The sequence below is a fragment of the Phalacrocorax aristotelis genome, chromosome 1, assembly GCF_949628215.1.
Source record: "Phalacrocorax aristotelis chromosome 1, bGulAri2.1, whole genome shotgun sequence".
NCBI lineage: Eukaryota > Metazoa > Chordata > Aves > Suliformes > Phalacrocoracidae > Phalacrocorax > Phalacrocorax aristotelis.
In genome coordinates this window covers 11,380,433-11,393,024 of record NC_134276.1, presented here as the reverse complement: position 1 = coordinate 11,393,024, position 12,592 = coordinate 11,380,433, and the positions used below count along the sequence as shown (strand labels likewise).

At 38.9% G+C, this 12,592-nt stretch overlaps 1 protein-coding gene across 1 annotated transcript in view; it reads right to left on the bottom strand.

Moving 5' to 3' along the window:
• The window catches only part of FAT3 (FAT atypical cadherin 3), a 362,856-nt gene that overhangs the window by 95,353 nt on the left and 254,911 nt on the right, over positions 1 to 12,592 (bottom strand). Inside the window, exon 7 of the mRNA XM_075081104.1 lies at positions 5,171 to 5,310. Within this exon, the coding sequence (XP_074937205.1) occupies positions 5,171 to 5,310 (140 nt within the window). The remainder of the gene's footprint in view (positions 1 to 5,170; positions 5,311 to 12,592) is intronic.

The following is a 12,592-nucleotide window of genomic DNA, read 5'->3' as shown; positions in this document are numbered from 1 at the left end:
GCCTAATTTATAGTCTGAACAAGCACCTCGCTATAAAAGATTTGCTTCTCCCTGCTCACTTCCTATTTCCCACAGTTAAAGCAAGTTTCAAATAAAGGATTCATGGGCCTCCAAGCTTACAAATTAGGCAAAGTAACACTCAGAGCATTAGCAAAGACTTTGTATTCAAAATGGTAAGTGAAAGGCCTAGAGAAATACAATCAAATCAAAGCAGGACAAAACCTGCAGGAAGTCTCTCCAAAGCTGTTTTTAATGTTGCCCATCACAAATACCGTTGGTTTAGGCACAAACATATTTGAGTGAAAACTGGATAAATGCCAGGAGCTGCTTTAGAGACATTTGAGGCTGGAAGAATCTGCTTGGCTAATTGCTTGGTCTGGGCACAGTGTTGTAGTACAACCTATTAAGTGCCTGAATCAGGTTACGCTTTTGTACGGGTTTTGAAAACCTATTTTGATTTAATATTGTTTTCAATAGTGTTACAACACAGCTTTATTTGCTACTTCCTGACAAGTTTTTCTCTCTCCCAAACCCCAACCATAACATAAAAATGCAAACAGTTTCCCTACTGACCTCAGCGGCCTGTTATTTATACTTTTCTGTGCCCCTTGTGCTACGTTAAAATGGGGGAAAAAGTCTTTGTTTCACAGGCAAGGCAGTGATGAGGTTGATAGATGGGACAGGAAAAAGTCAAGAATTGCATTGGTTCTTGTTTGGAGGAGACACTTAACCGAGCAAAAGTGAAAAACTGAATTGAAACATCATGTCGTCTTGTCTGTCCTACAAGAAGCCACAGCCCAGAACCTCTTCTGGTGGGCAGTAATGTCTTATCTACATTTTGGCCATGGTCCTCTAAGAAGAGCTTTTCAACGTTCAGTTAAAAGAACCACCCTCAGTCGGGGTGATTGATAAACTCCTCTTTGCTATGAAACAATCTTATAAAGAAAAGGTGTCCTCTGAAAGGTGAGACCAAGTTTGGTATCCTGAAACTTGCAGCTGAAGGTCAATCCTGAGCAGCAGAAGAAATAAAAGTCCAGAACCTTCTGCAACGAGAGACAGAAAGGGGCAATGCGCTGTCTCCTCTTCCAGCCTGGTTGGCTCCAGCTGAAGGTATTACTAACAACCATGTATTGATCTGCAAAAACTTTTCAGAGGGTTTTTTTCCACTCTACTGGGAAATAGTGAGATGGTTTTGCAATAAGTGAAACTGAGGTACTTTTCGCCTGCTAGCTTAGAAGCATCAGCCTTCATGCTTTAAAGCATCTTTTTTATAACAGTTAGAATGATGAAGAAGGAGAAGGCAAGAAATAAGGAAGAAGTAAAACCATCTCTTTCATATAATACCATGACTTCAGGAGGTTGTTCTTAAAAAAATAATTATCTGCTAGTACAACATTCTCGGTAAAAGTGAAAAATTATCATCACTTAGATGATTGTTCCCTACTGTGCTGTACTTCTGTGGGTATTTTAGCAAAACTCAACAGTATGCACTACAAATAAATTAAAAAATGAATAAATAAATAAATGCTATTCCTATGTTGTGCTTGGATGTAAAGGATCTGAATAATTCATTTAAAAAAAAAAAAAAAAGAGGCTTTGGGATAAACCTGACTCATGACCAAGAGAACCTCTAATGTTATCCAGTCAGACAAAACTGTAGCAGGAGTGGGCATTTAGACACCATTACACTGATTTCTTCCTGGGATGTTCCTCTCTCTGCCCAAGTGAGGGCAAAAGACCCTTTCCCAGCCCAACGGGAGGCAGTGGCAGTGGTGAGGAGTAGGGTCTTGGCGTGGAGCTGCTGTCCTGGCTCTCTCCAGTGTGTGGGATACAGAAGCCCCATCCTGTCCCCAAGGCCAACAGCTCGCCTGGCAGCTGCAGGAATCATGTTTCGCAGGGATTTAGAGCCAATGTATGCCTTCAGCCTTCAATAAATTACTGCGTGGTCTTGAGCAATAATGAATTAAACTAAAGGAAAACACCAAGAGCTCTCCCTGGCTAAGCCAGGAGACTTAGCCTTCCTAGAAGTTAATCAACGTGACAGAAGCTTTATACCCACGCTCCAAATATATAACTCAAGCAAGACAACATTTCTTTGACTTTGCCCCCTCCATCTCTCCCCATCACAGCTATGCTGCTGGGATGGCTCTGGCTCATCTGCATGGGCAGCACGGTGAGTGGCAGTGGCTGAACAAGTCCTGGTGCTTAGCTTTGCACTTCAGAGACTTCATTCTTTTTGCAATCCTGATCATGCACAAACCAAATAGGCTTTCAGTGACAAAGCAAAATTTTTTTCAATATTCTTTATGCTCTTTTTGCCTCTTCTCGTAACAGCAAACTGCTAATACAACAGATGTAACTTTTATATCAAAATTATTTCCTTCCTCTCACGGCACGGTAGTGAAACATGTGCACAGTAATGCATGAAGGAAGAGAAGTTTATCGGACTTTCAGGCATGCAGGAACATTGCTAAAGAAACTTATACGAGTCTGTGCCAGGGATCATGTTACTGAAGCAAAAATCTTTGGCATTTTTACACTGTATTTTACCACCTCCAACTGTGTAATAGACAAAAGGCTGGGAAGAGATAAAGGGAAACAGGTGGGGTGGAATAAAAAGCAAGACTGTTCCCTTTGGCACAGCAATGATCAGCTGTTTCATAATAAACCATCACACTTTGGGGGGGGCGGGTTTATCATTTTATTGTTATATGAGGGGTTGAATTTATGCATTTCCTTCCCCCCCCCCCCCACTTCCTCTTCTACCATATCATCTTGCAGCTATAGTTAGAAATGCAAGACACTTATAATGTCATTTTATAAAAAATCGGAACAGGGCCACTGACAGCCATCAGTAGATGCTTTTTTGACTCTTTCTATGACATATTTTATTTAACCTATCAGTTCGATTTTTTATTATCGTTCTGAAAGGACATAAACATGAATAAGCTCACCAAAGGCTCCAAAGTGTAGTAAAAAATACAGTATGAAATTTTTGTAAAAGGGAGAGATAATTAGGCAGGCCATAGTTCTGGCAGTGTTGAGATAATGATCGCTATCAAAATCTCTGTTGTGAAGACCAAAAGAAACACATTCTCAGATGTTGTCTGGGCCACAATTAAATACTTAAACAGTATTCACGTGGAGAGAAGGAGGTGGAAGAAAGAAGGGTCTGTACCCACCAATGATCATCTAATGCTATACTACTGCAATCTTAAATTACCATATTACATTTTTAAATAGGTCACATCACTGTTACAAAGAATGCTCAGGCTTCTTTTAGAATGCAGCAGCTTTACTGAAATATGGTTTTACCATATGTTTTAATTAAAAATGTAGGGTTTTCATCAAAATAAATTTTGAGGACTGTCATAGGGATCAATTTATTAAATCGTGAGCAGCAGAAACAATAAACATAATATCCATGAGAAGAGAAATTATTTGTATCCAGCATGTTTGAAATTCCGTGTGCTTTTTAATATTTGTTTGGCTGAAATGTTTACAAGAAAAAATATGTTGTGTTAGGGATTCAAGACAACATTTCTGAAAAGTGGACTGAGAGTGTCGCCAAGATTAAAAAACAAAGCAAAACAAAAAACTACTCAAGGGCTGAAGAAAATGCCTTATGGAAAAGGAACATAGAGGTCAGTCATTCTCCTTCACTTGTCTACCAGAAGACTGGGAGGTGATTTGACTATTCTGAGTAAGTGTCTTCCTGGGGAGAAAATACTGGTTTTTAAAGAGCTCTTTAATCAAGCAGAGAAAGAAAGGCATAACAGGAAATACAGGTCAGATATAATCAAGTTAAAAATAAGGGATGTTTTTGGCAGAGATGCAATTAATTACTACAACTAACAGGGAAAATGGCAGATTTCCTACCACCTAACTTGCTATCAACTGATGTTTTCTTATCAAGAGTGGATTATCAGGAGAAATTATCAGACAGGGATACATAGACAGAGATTTTAGGGCTGGTTATAAACAGGAATTCAGATTGAGAAAGCACTCAGTGATTTAACAGTCTTTTAGGGAAGTTGGTGTTGTGACTCAGTGAATACAGATTTACATCTGAACCATTTGAGCAAAAAGGCAAGGTAAAACAGAAGCATCTGCGTGTGCATGCATATATGTAAATACAAAAATTGTTCAGGCCTTCCTTCTGCATTATAAAGAAGCAAATAGCATCACAAACCTATTTTTTTTCATTTCTTCTACAAACCACATTTAATCTGGGACTTGAGGCTGCACACAGGGTGTCCTCTACCAGTATGTATTTTTCCCTACGTGTCAAATCATATTCAGGCTATAGGCACGCTTTACACTTGGGCAGTAGTTCAGATGTAGGATTTCAGGCCCTAGCTAATCCATACCCCACAACTCCATCTCTTATTGAAGGATGTTGCTCTTTGGAGTCTCCTTGGTGCCACCTGGACCACAGAGTCTCTGTCCCAGTGTCACAACCCTGACCATGTCCCAACTCCACACTGGTTTCCACAGAACAGATACCCAGGCTCTGTGTCAAGGGTTTCTGCAACAAGGATATGTCAGAGCCAGTATTATCCCAGCCCTTCACGTTTATCTGACCTGACTTTTTAATTGCGGAAAGGCACTGACCCTGATAAGCAAGCCTGGTTTTAAAGGGTTCACTGGGGCTGTTCCCCAGAAGAGAATGTAATCGCAGGCAGTGACACTAAAGGAGAGATCCTTTGAATTTTAAGTTTCCCCTCTGAACAGTTTATTCTCTGAACAATTGATCCTGTGTCCCACATTTTAGTCTTAGGAGGATGAGAGGTATAAACTCCATTTAATACGATCAATAGCAATATTCCCCAACACCACAGAGGCACTATTGTATTTTGGACCATTATGGGGCGATACAATTGTCAAAATCTAAGCTTCACCGCCTGTGATAGGGACTCCCTCAGCTGGAGGAAAGCGAATTAATTTCATGTGAGCACGAAGAGGACAAAAGGAGAAATACTACTTTGAAACATTCAACAGCCGATTCTTTACAACCAGATGGAAAGGCTCTGAAAAATATCCCCTCCATTAGTTAACAGTGGTCTCAGAGGATGAGGTTTTATTTGAATGGCAAAATTATTAATTTTTATAGCATATACATTCCACTAACAAATTAAAAACTTGCCAAGAAAGGAATGTGATATTCTACCTGAGTCGTGGCAATGTTTGTTCCATCGGTGACCTCCACAGTCATATTATATATTGACCTCTGCTCTGCATCCAAGGGCTTTGCAATGACAATAGTGCCCACTCCCTTCTCCGCGTCGAAAGAACTATCGTAATTCCCTCCTAATTATTGCACAAAAATACAATTAAATTAGCCATCTCTGGAAAATTTTCATTGAAAACGTTCCTAGAAGTGGGCATATCTGTTTACTGGCATCCATCTTAACGGCTTGCCTTAGCATACACAGTACATCTACTGATACTTCTTTGTTCATAACTCATTTATATTTCAAAGCACAGTTTGTATATTGGAAAGCAGATATCATTAAAATGCACTGCAAAAAAAAAAATATCTAGCAGTATATTTAAGTGAACCATAACTGAGTCTATAAAAAGAATCAAATGGCTATAAGCCCATAAGATGTGTGCCCTTGTAGTTTGGATAATGAACAAGCACAATTATCTTTTTGTATAAAAATCATTTTAAGATGGTTTTATTCGGCAAATTTTATTTTCAGGAAATTCTCACTGATACTCGTGGGTGCAAAGACCATCAACTGAGTCTTCAAAAATTACAATTTTAATCAATTAAAAAATGCAAATAGAGATTTGTTATGTTAAGTTCAAGGACAATGATAACTACTGGCAACAAAGGTCAAATTCTACTAGTCTTTTAGGGATTATTTAAATAGATCTGACAGGATACACATCATAAATTCCTTTCCATTAAAAAAAAAACCGTCACAAAGCACTGTTCCGAAACTAATATCCCCTTATCCTGTCACACACTGAATGATGCAGCAGTGGGAAAACCCTCCCGAGTCTCAGGTGAAAGATAAAAAACGGAAAAAGAAAAAAAATCTATTAAAAAGTAAGAGAAAGCCATAAATAATTTGGGATTAAAGGGTTACAGGATTTCTCGGTCACAGCTATAGTTTATAAATTAGAACCACTCATTGTGTTCAAAAGTAAAGCACACACTCCCCACTGCTAAGCTGCTTTTTACTCATTCATCTATAAAGTAGAATTTATTATGAGTTGAGTCTGAAATTTTTGGCGGCTGGGGACAGGGAGAGGTGGAACACAACACTGCTGACAAACGAACTCTTAAGGTGTTTTCATCACACAGCAACGCAATGCCACTAGCTACAGTCTCTGACAACCCAGTTCTACAAAGCAGAAAAGGCTTTCAAACCCCACTGGTTATAAAACTTGTGTAAGAGCTGCTCAGAGCTCCTGAGATTAGACCCACAGGTAGAAAAACCTCTATTCCATTGACTTAGCTCTCGTGCAATATATATATAGAGATACATATTTGAATGGCTCGTGTATTATCACAAAATGGCTCTCATTTTATAGGGCTGAGGACAGAGAAGCGAAGGGGACTGTCTTCCTTGCTCTACTACCTAGTCTTGCATCTGCGTGGTTTGCTGACCAACAACCGGCATTATTCTCAGGAACAGTCATGCACTTGGTGAGAAGAAGAAGGTTTTGGCAGTCCCAGAACTTCAAGATTAGGAGGAATCACAGTGAAATCACAGCCCCTGAATTCCTTAATGTGAAGAAATTCTCACTTCTCTCTACCTCTTGCACAGGCTATTGCAAAGAAAGTGTAAGCTAGAGAAGCTCTGCTCTGTCCGTATCTGCCTTGGAGGCCGTTCAGAGAGAGGGAAAAGAAAGGGGGAGGAGGAATAAGAGCATGGGTGCTCTATGCAAAGAAAAGGAAGAATTGGTGAACTTCTTCCTATTGAAATGATCCAAACATTGTCGTTTCAGATGTGCCATCAGACTTCCCTATGCTGAATATATGTATATACATATATATAGCTCTGAGCCTAATAGAAGCAGTTGTGGTTCTCCAGGAAAGCACTGACACTGGATATGCTGTGATTTATGGTGGATAGAAACATTGCTTATTCCCTAACCTCTTTCTGCAAGCCTAAACTGCGTATTTTTCTCAATTGATATATATGTATTTAATGCTATTTGACGCTAGAAAAAAAATGCGTAATTGTCCTTGACATTTAAGCAATACCAAGGCATTTGGGCATTGATCACATCTTCAGTGTTTTGGTTTTTTTTTAATTTATTCTGGGAGAAAAAGATGCCCTCTCCCAATTAATGTTTTAAATTGATTTACTTGAGAAAAATCGTACCATGAAAACCAACTCTGAAAAAAAGCCTCCTTTGAAGAAGAGAGTTTGAAATTCTTGCAAGGAAATCTCTGCTGAAATGAAGCTAGCCTTGGGACAGTAAGCACTTTACAAAGAGAATGTTTCATACTGATAACCATGAAAACAAAATGAAAGCCAGTACTTCAAGATGCTTAATAACCATCTTAATGAGCAATCAAAGATTATATGCTATCAACTGTCATACACTTCCAAAGAAATCCTGCCTTTAAAACTTCCAAGAAGTAAAATGGAAGGATTAGCAATAAATGTTTTAAATGCCCCTCCTCTGTTGGCTTAGAGCTGCGTTTGCAGTGTGCTACACAATGTATTGCCAATACATTGAGTTCTTCGAGCCATTTTCATTAAGTGCAGTATATTCTTCCCTTAAAATAAGAACTGAATCAATCATATGAGGTTTTATATGCTATTCATATCTTCCAAAAAGGTTTAGTGACAAACAAATACATCATGGTTGCCAGACACCCCACTCTAGCCTACACTTGTAACTAACCAGGCAATGCACTTTACTTTACATTGATTAATTTTCTATTAAAGAATTACATCAAACAATGAGACAGAGATGGATCAGAGAACACCCTGCTGTGAGATTTGTGATTATAATATCTTTTGGAGTGAATTCCTTATTTATTCCTGATTCAGACTGGTACATTTTAACAGACCGTGGTCAGCTGTTGACAATGAAGATCCACTCAGATGGCTGAACTTCTGGGAATAATGCCTGAGATATTGGGTCCTGCCTCTCATCTGGAGTACTAGAGGTGTTCTGGAAATGCTTTGTACTGCTCCTCAGCCTTCATTTACCCTCTAAACAGCTCTTCATGGTAAATGCTTCTGAAGTTGAACTTAAGCGCTGAAGAATGATTAATGAATCGGGTATAAATGCTAAACTATAAGAGCTTTATAGACATGTTAAGTCTATGCAAGGCCTACTATGAAGCACTCAGAGAAGCACCCAACAGAATTATCTTTGGAAGACTGGTGTTGAAGGGGCACGGAAAGAGAGGGTTGTGTAAAAACAAATAGGATTTTTCTCTTAAAACCTCCTGTATTTGAACTATTCTGGGAATCCCACCTGAAACCACTTAACGTGCTCATGTTGAGGTTGGGGGGCTGTGCGTGTAGGAGGTGACAGCTGAGAAAGTGTCAGCTTCAAACATTTCTGGGGTACTTGAGGCCGCTTTTTGAAAGCATGCTGCCATGTAACTCCCAACCCTTTTGAAGCGAGCTCATCTGCAGTGCTATAAGCTCCCACAGTATCAGTTTTACCAATGTTACTATAGGCCATTTAACATCTCTTTGATCACAATCTTAGTATGAAAGGGGGCTAAGGATGATGAAATTTTGTTCAGCTGCTCAGTTTTATTAATGTGAATTTTTATTACTTATTCCATTTTCCAACATATGGCACATGCTTTCCTTTTTATTGCCTACTAAAACCTGCTTTCGGATACAAGATATGTAGAAGCTGTCTTTGCTAATATGCTTGCAATTGCATTAGGAAGGAAATATTTCAAATGAAGATAATACATTGTTAGTTCCTCAGGCACCTTGGGAAAATCAACGATAAAGGCGGCAAGTTGATTGAACTGGCAAGTTGGCTAGACAGGTTGTCCTGAGAAAGCATTTTAACACTGAATAACCTTAGAGAGATATGGATTAGCCATTGTTTGTAATACTATTGCAGGCTAAGATGTAATGCTGATACATCTGCAATACAGATTAAAGACTTCCCTTAAAATACTCTGATTAAACTAGAGCACTTAGAGTGGAATTTCAAAGTCCACATTTACTTGCAATGCCATCTTTGGATGAGAAGACTTATCATGTTGGGATCATACAAATTAATCTGAAAGTGCTTTTTCTCTCTAATTGACTGTTAAGATTCCCAAACACACCTAGCACAGTTATGTCTACACATTGGACACCTAAATTTAAGTGAGATATTTTACTTACTTTCTTGAGATTGATCTCAATGATCTTGCATAAGCCCTGGACGCATTATTTCTACAACTAGGAATGTTTTATGTTATCTGAAAGCATGTTATAGTATATATGGGTTTTTCCAATATAACTCTAGCCAATTCCAGCTGTTATCAAACTTGGGACAGCTGTAGAAACAGTGCCTGGTACAAAAGATCTTACTAGTTGGCTCTCACTACAGCTTCTTGAGCCCTAAGTTTCAATTTAACAGATGGTATAGTTTGGTCAAGAAGATGTCAAGAAATTGAACTGAGACACCTCTTAGCCAACAGGCTATACATTGTGCTCTTGGTATAGAGTAGTCTTGGTTACATGTTCTGGCTGAACCTGGAGTTACCTTGGTTCTTCACTTGTTTCTTGGCTTCACAGTCACTACAATCATATTTTTCTTCTGACAGAAGTCCCATATGTATTGGAAAGTATTCATTTTCATTTTAATAAAAAAGATGGTTAAAAAAAACCAACACACTAAACCTTACGGTAGACAATCTTCTGATGTAAAGCTCACCACTCGTTTGGTGCAATGGACAGGCCAGGGAAAACTTTCTGAACTGTTAAAAGGGATTTCTAGAGGTCAGCTGGAGAATTTGCCTAAGGCAAGATACAACACAGAACTGGCATTCCCACAGAATGTGGGTTCTGCAACTGTGTCCCTTCTGAATTCCAGTGTGGGTTTGTTTTTTTTTGTTCCCAAACATATTCTGCTTGTATTTTGATTACTGCATTTGCTGCAAGCAATTAAGTTGTTTTTGTAGTTCTTTTCCCAGATGGGGTTCCTTTCCAGGACGCTGAGCCTCCCTATGTTCCTATGAGCTGCTGATATGCAGTTTAAGATAGGATTATGTTTCTTTGCTGAGAAGAAAATATGTCCGCAAACCTGGAGGACTTCTAGGCGATTGTTTCCCAGGTAAGGGCCTTTCTCCCTGTTTTCCATTGGAGAGATCCAGAAGAGAGGGATTGAATATATACCTCAGAAATTTCTAATGACTGTGGCGACTTGTTGAGTTTTAGATGTAAAGATGGATCACACTGAACTCTGCAGGACATCCCCAAACCAAATATAGCTAAAACCTGACAAGAGTCTTCCTTCCCTGGTAGCCAGCAAAGAGCATACATGCTCCACATCCAAAGTTAATAAAGCCAGGGTGTATTGAGATCTTCACACAAGTCTCAAATAGCCTACCATGCCATGATGGATGAGTGGAAAAGAGGAATACAGGAGATGATCTAAGTTAGAGAGTAGTCTTCTAAAACACATTTTCTCAGGGAAAAGAGGATTCTTACTTGTCTTGCCCCAAAGTAAACTAACACCACCAAGGACAGTGATGATAAATCGGGCCAATTGCTACCATTCTTGCATTACTCAGAGCAGAGAATTAGAGGAAAATGCAGAAAGCTAATCCACTCTGAAGCTAAAGGTTGAGTCTGAAGTACCTCTAGGATTTTCAGGAAAAGCACAGCCAAAATTTCCAATTTTTCTGTTTTCAAAAAAGATGAAATAAACTTAACGACTGCCTCAAGAAATACAAATTCACCTACAGACTGTTGTTAATCATAACATAATAAATATTAGTAACATAACATGCACATATTTATTCTCTTATTACTGTATCATGGTAAGAAGAAGAAAATAACGCAGACTGAATTTTCAGATAAAACTATTGTAAGGAGAGTCAAAGCCTTGGGTTTGCTGCTAAAAAGCTGAAGGCAAGGGCATAAAAAGCAGAAAAGAAATGAGGAAGGTATTTCAGCTAGTTCTCAGAGAAGATAATTCAAAGGTGACTAGGGAGCTACATGTTTTTGACATTAACAAAAATTTGCAGCACTGTGAAATAAATGGACAATTAATTAAAAGTAATAGATCTTAAAGTGATGCCATTTAAGCACCCATGATAAAATGTTCCGATGTGCTTTTAAAGTTTGGCTGCTCTTATCAAGGCATAGGCGGGGGAAAAAGGAAAGGTAGAGGGAGGCCTGTTTGGAGAACCAGAGAGATGTGCAACATGCTACTTAAGCAAAAACTAGCACCATGCAGCTTAGCTCCAGTGTCAAAGTAGTCATCACACCATTCCCACCACTAACAAAGGAAGAGACAGAGAGGGCTCAATTTACCTGACAGAAATAAAGTTCTCTGACTTATTTGAGAGTTTCCATTGAAAAACAGTTTCTCATAAATGACTGAAGAATTTTAACATAACTGAAACAATTTAACACAACTGAAACAACCTACATTACATTCACGTCCTTCACATTGCGGGATCTGAATGAACTGAGAATGGCCTTGAATGCAGTCTGAAAACAGAAACCAGGTATGACATCTCAACCATTCCCAATTAAAGAAACAAACAAAAAATACATGCAAGCATCCTATTCTTCTCTAGTCCATGGCCAGGCAGGGCGGGTGGGTGGGTGCGGTGGGTGGTGTAAAATGATCCCCCAGCCTGCAAAGCATCTTCCTCTCTTGGAACTGATTAACTCAAGAACTTAAACAGCTATTTAAAGTGTATATAATTTAGGTGAAAATTAAATACTGAAGTTAGGCAGACAGAATATTACATAGCCAAACTTCATCCACCCTCCCTCCTTTTTCTTAGCTGGGAGAAAATGCATGTTATGCATTAAAAAAGAGGTCCTCTGAAATTCCAATGCCCATTTAGTTTGAAAAGGTCGTAAACATAAAGGTCAAGCTGCGAACTCTACATTAAACCATGCCTCTGCATAAGCCTTCAGGGCTTTTGTTGACATTACAGTGAACTGTGCAGGGAGGTCTAAAATCACAAAATACAAGATGAAGCAGGATCAGGTCTAGGTTTTACAGCAGCACAGAAACCATCTCTTGCATCAGTAGTCCCATGCAGCTTTCCATACATGCCAATTAACTTCTGTTAATAACCCATGACTTTCATTGGGCTTTTCAGCACTAGACCTCAATGTTCTCCCAAAAGGAAAGTATCAGCACCTTTTTTACCACATGATGATATTAAGGAACAAGGAGAAAAAGTGTTTTTTATACTGACACTGACTAAAGGCAGCAAAGATAATCTAAAGATACAGAACTCTTGTCTATAAACCTTGGGGTGGATTTTATCTCTGCACCTTGTGTGCAGAGCATCTGGAACAACAGGGTCTTCTGCATTCCCAGGATTGTTGGCTATTCTTACTGCAGAAGTGAGTGATGTTACTAGTGTTATTATTTATAACAGCAGTAATATTTAATGCCGACATTCATA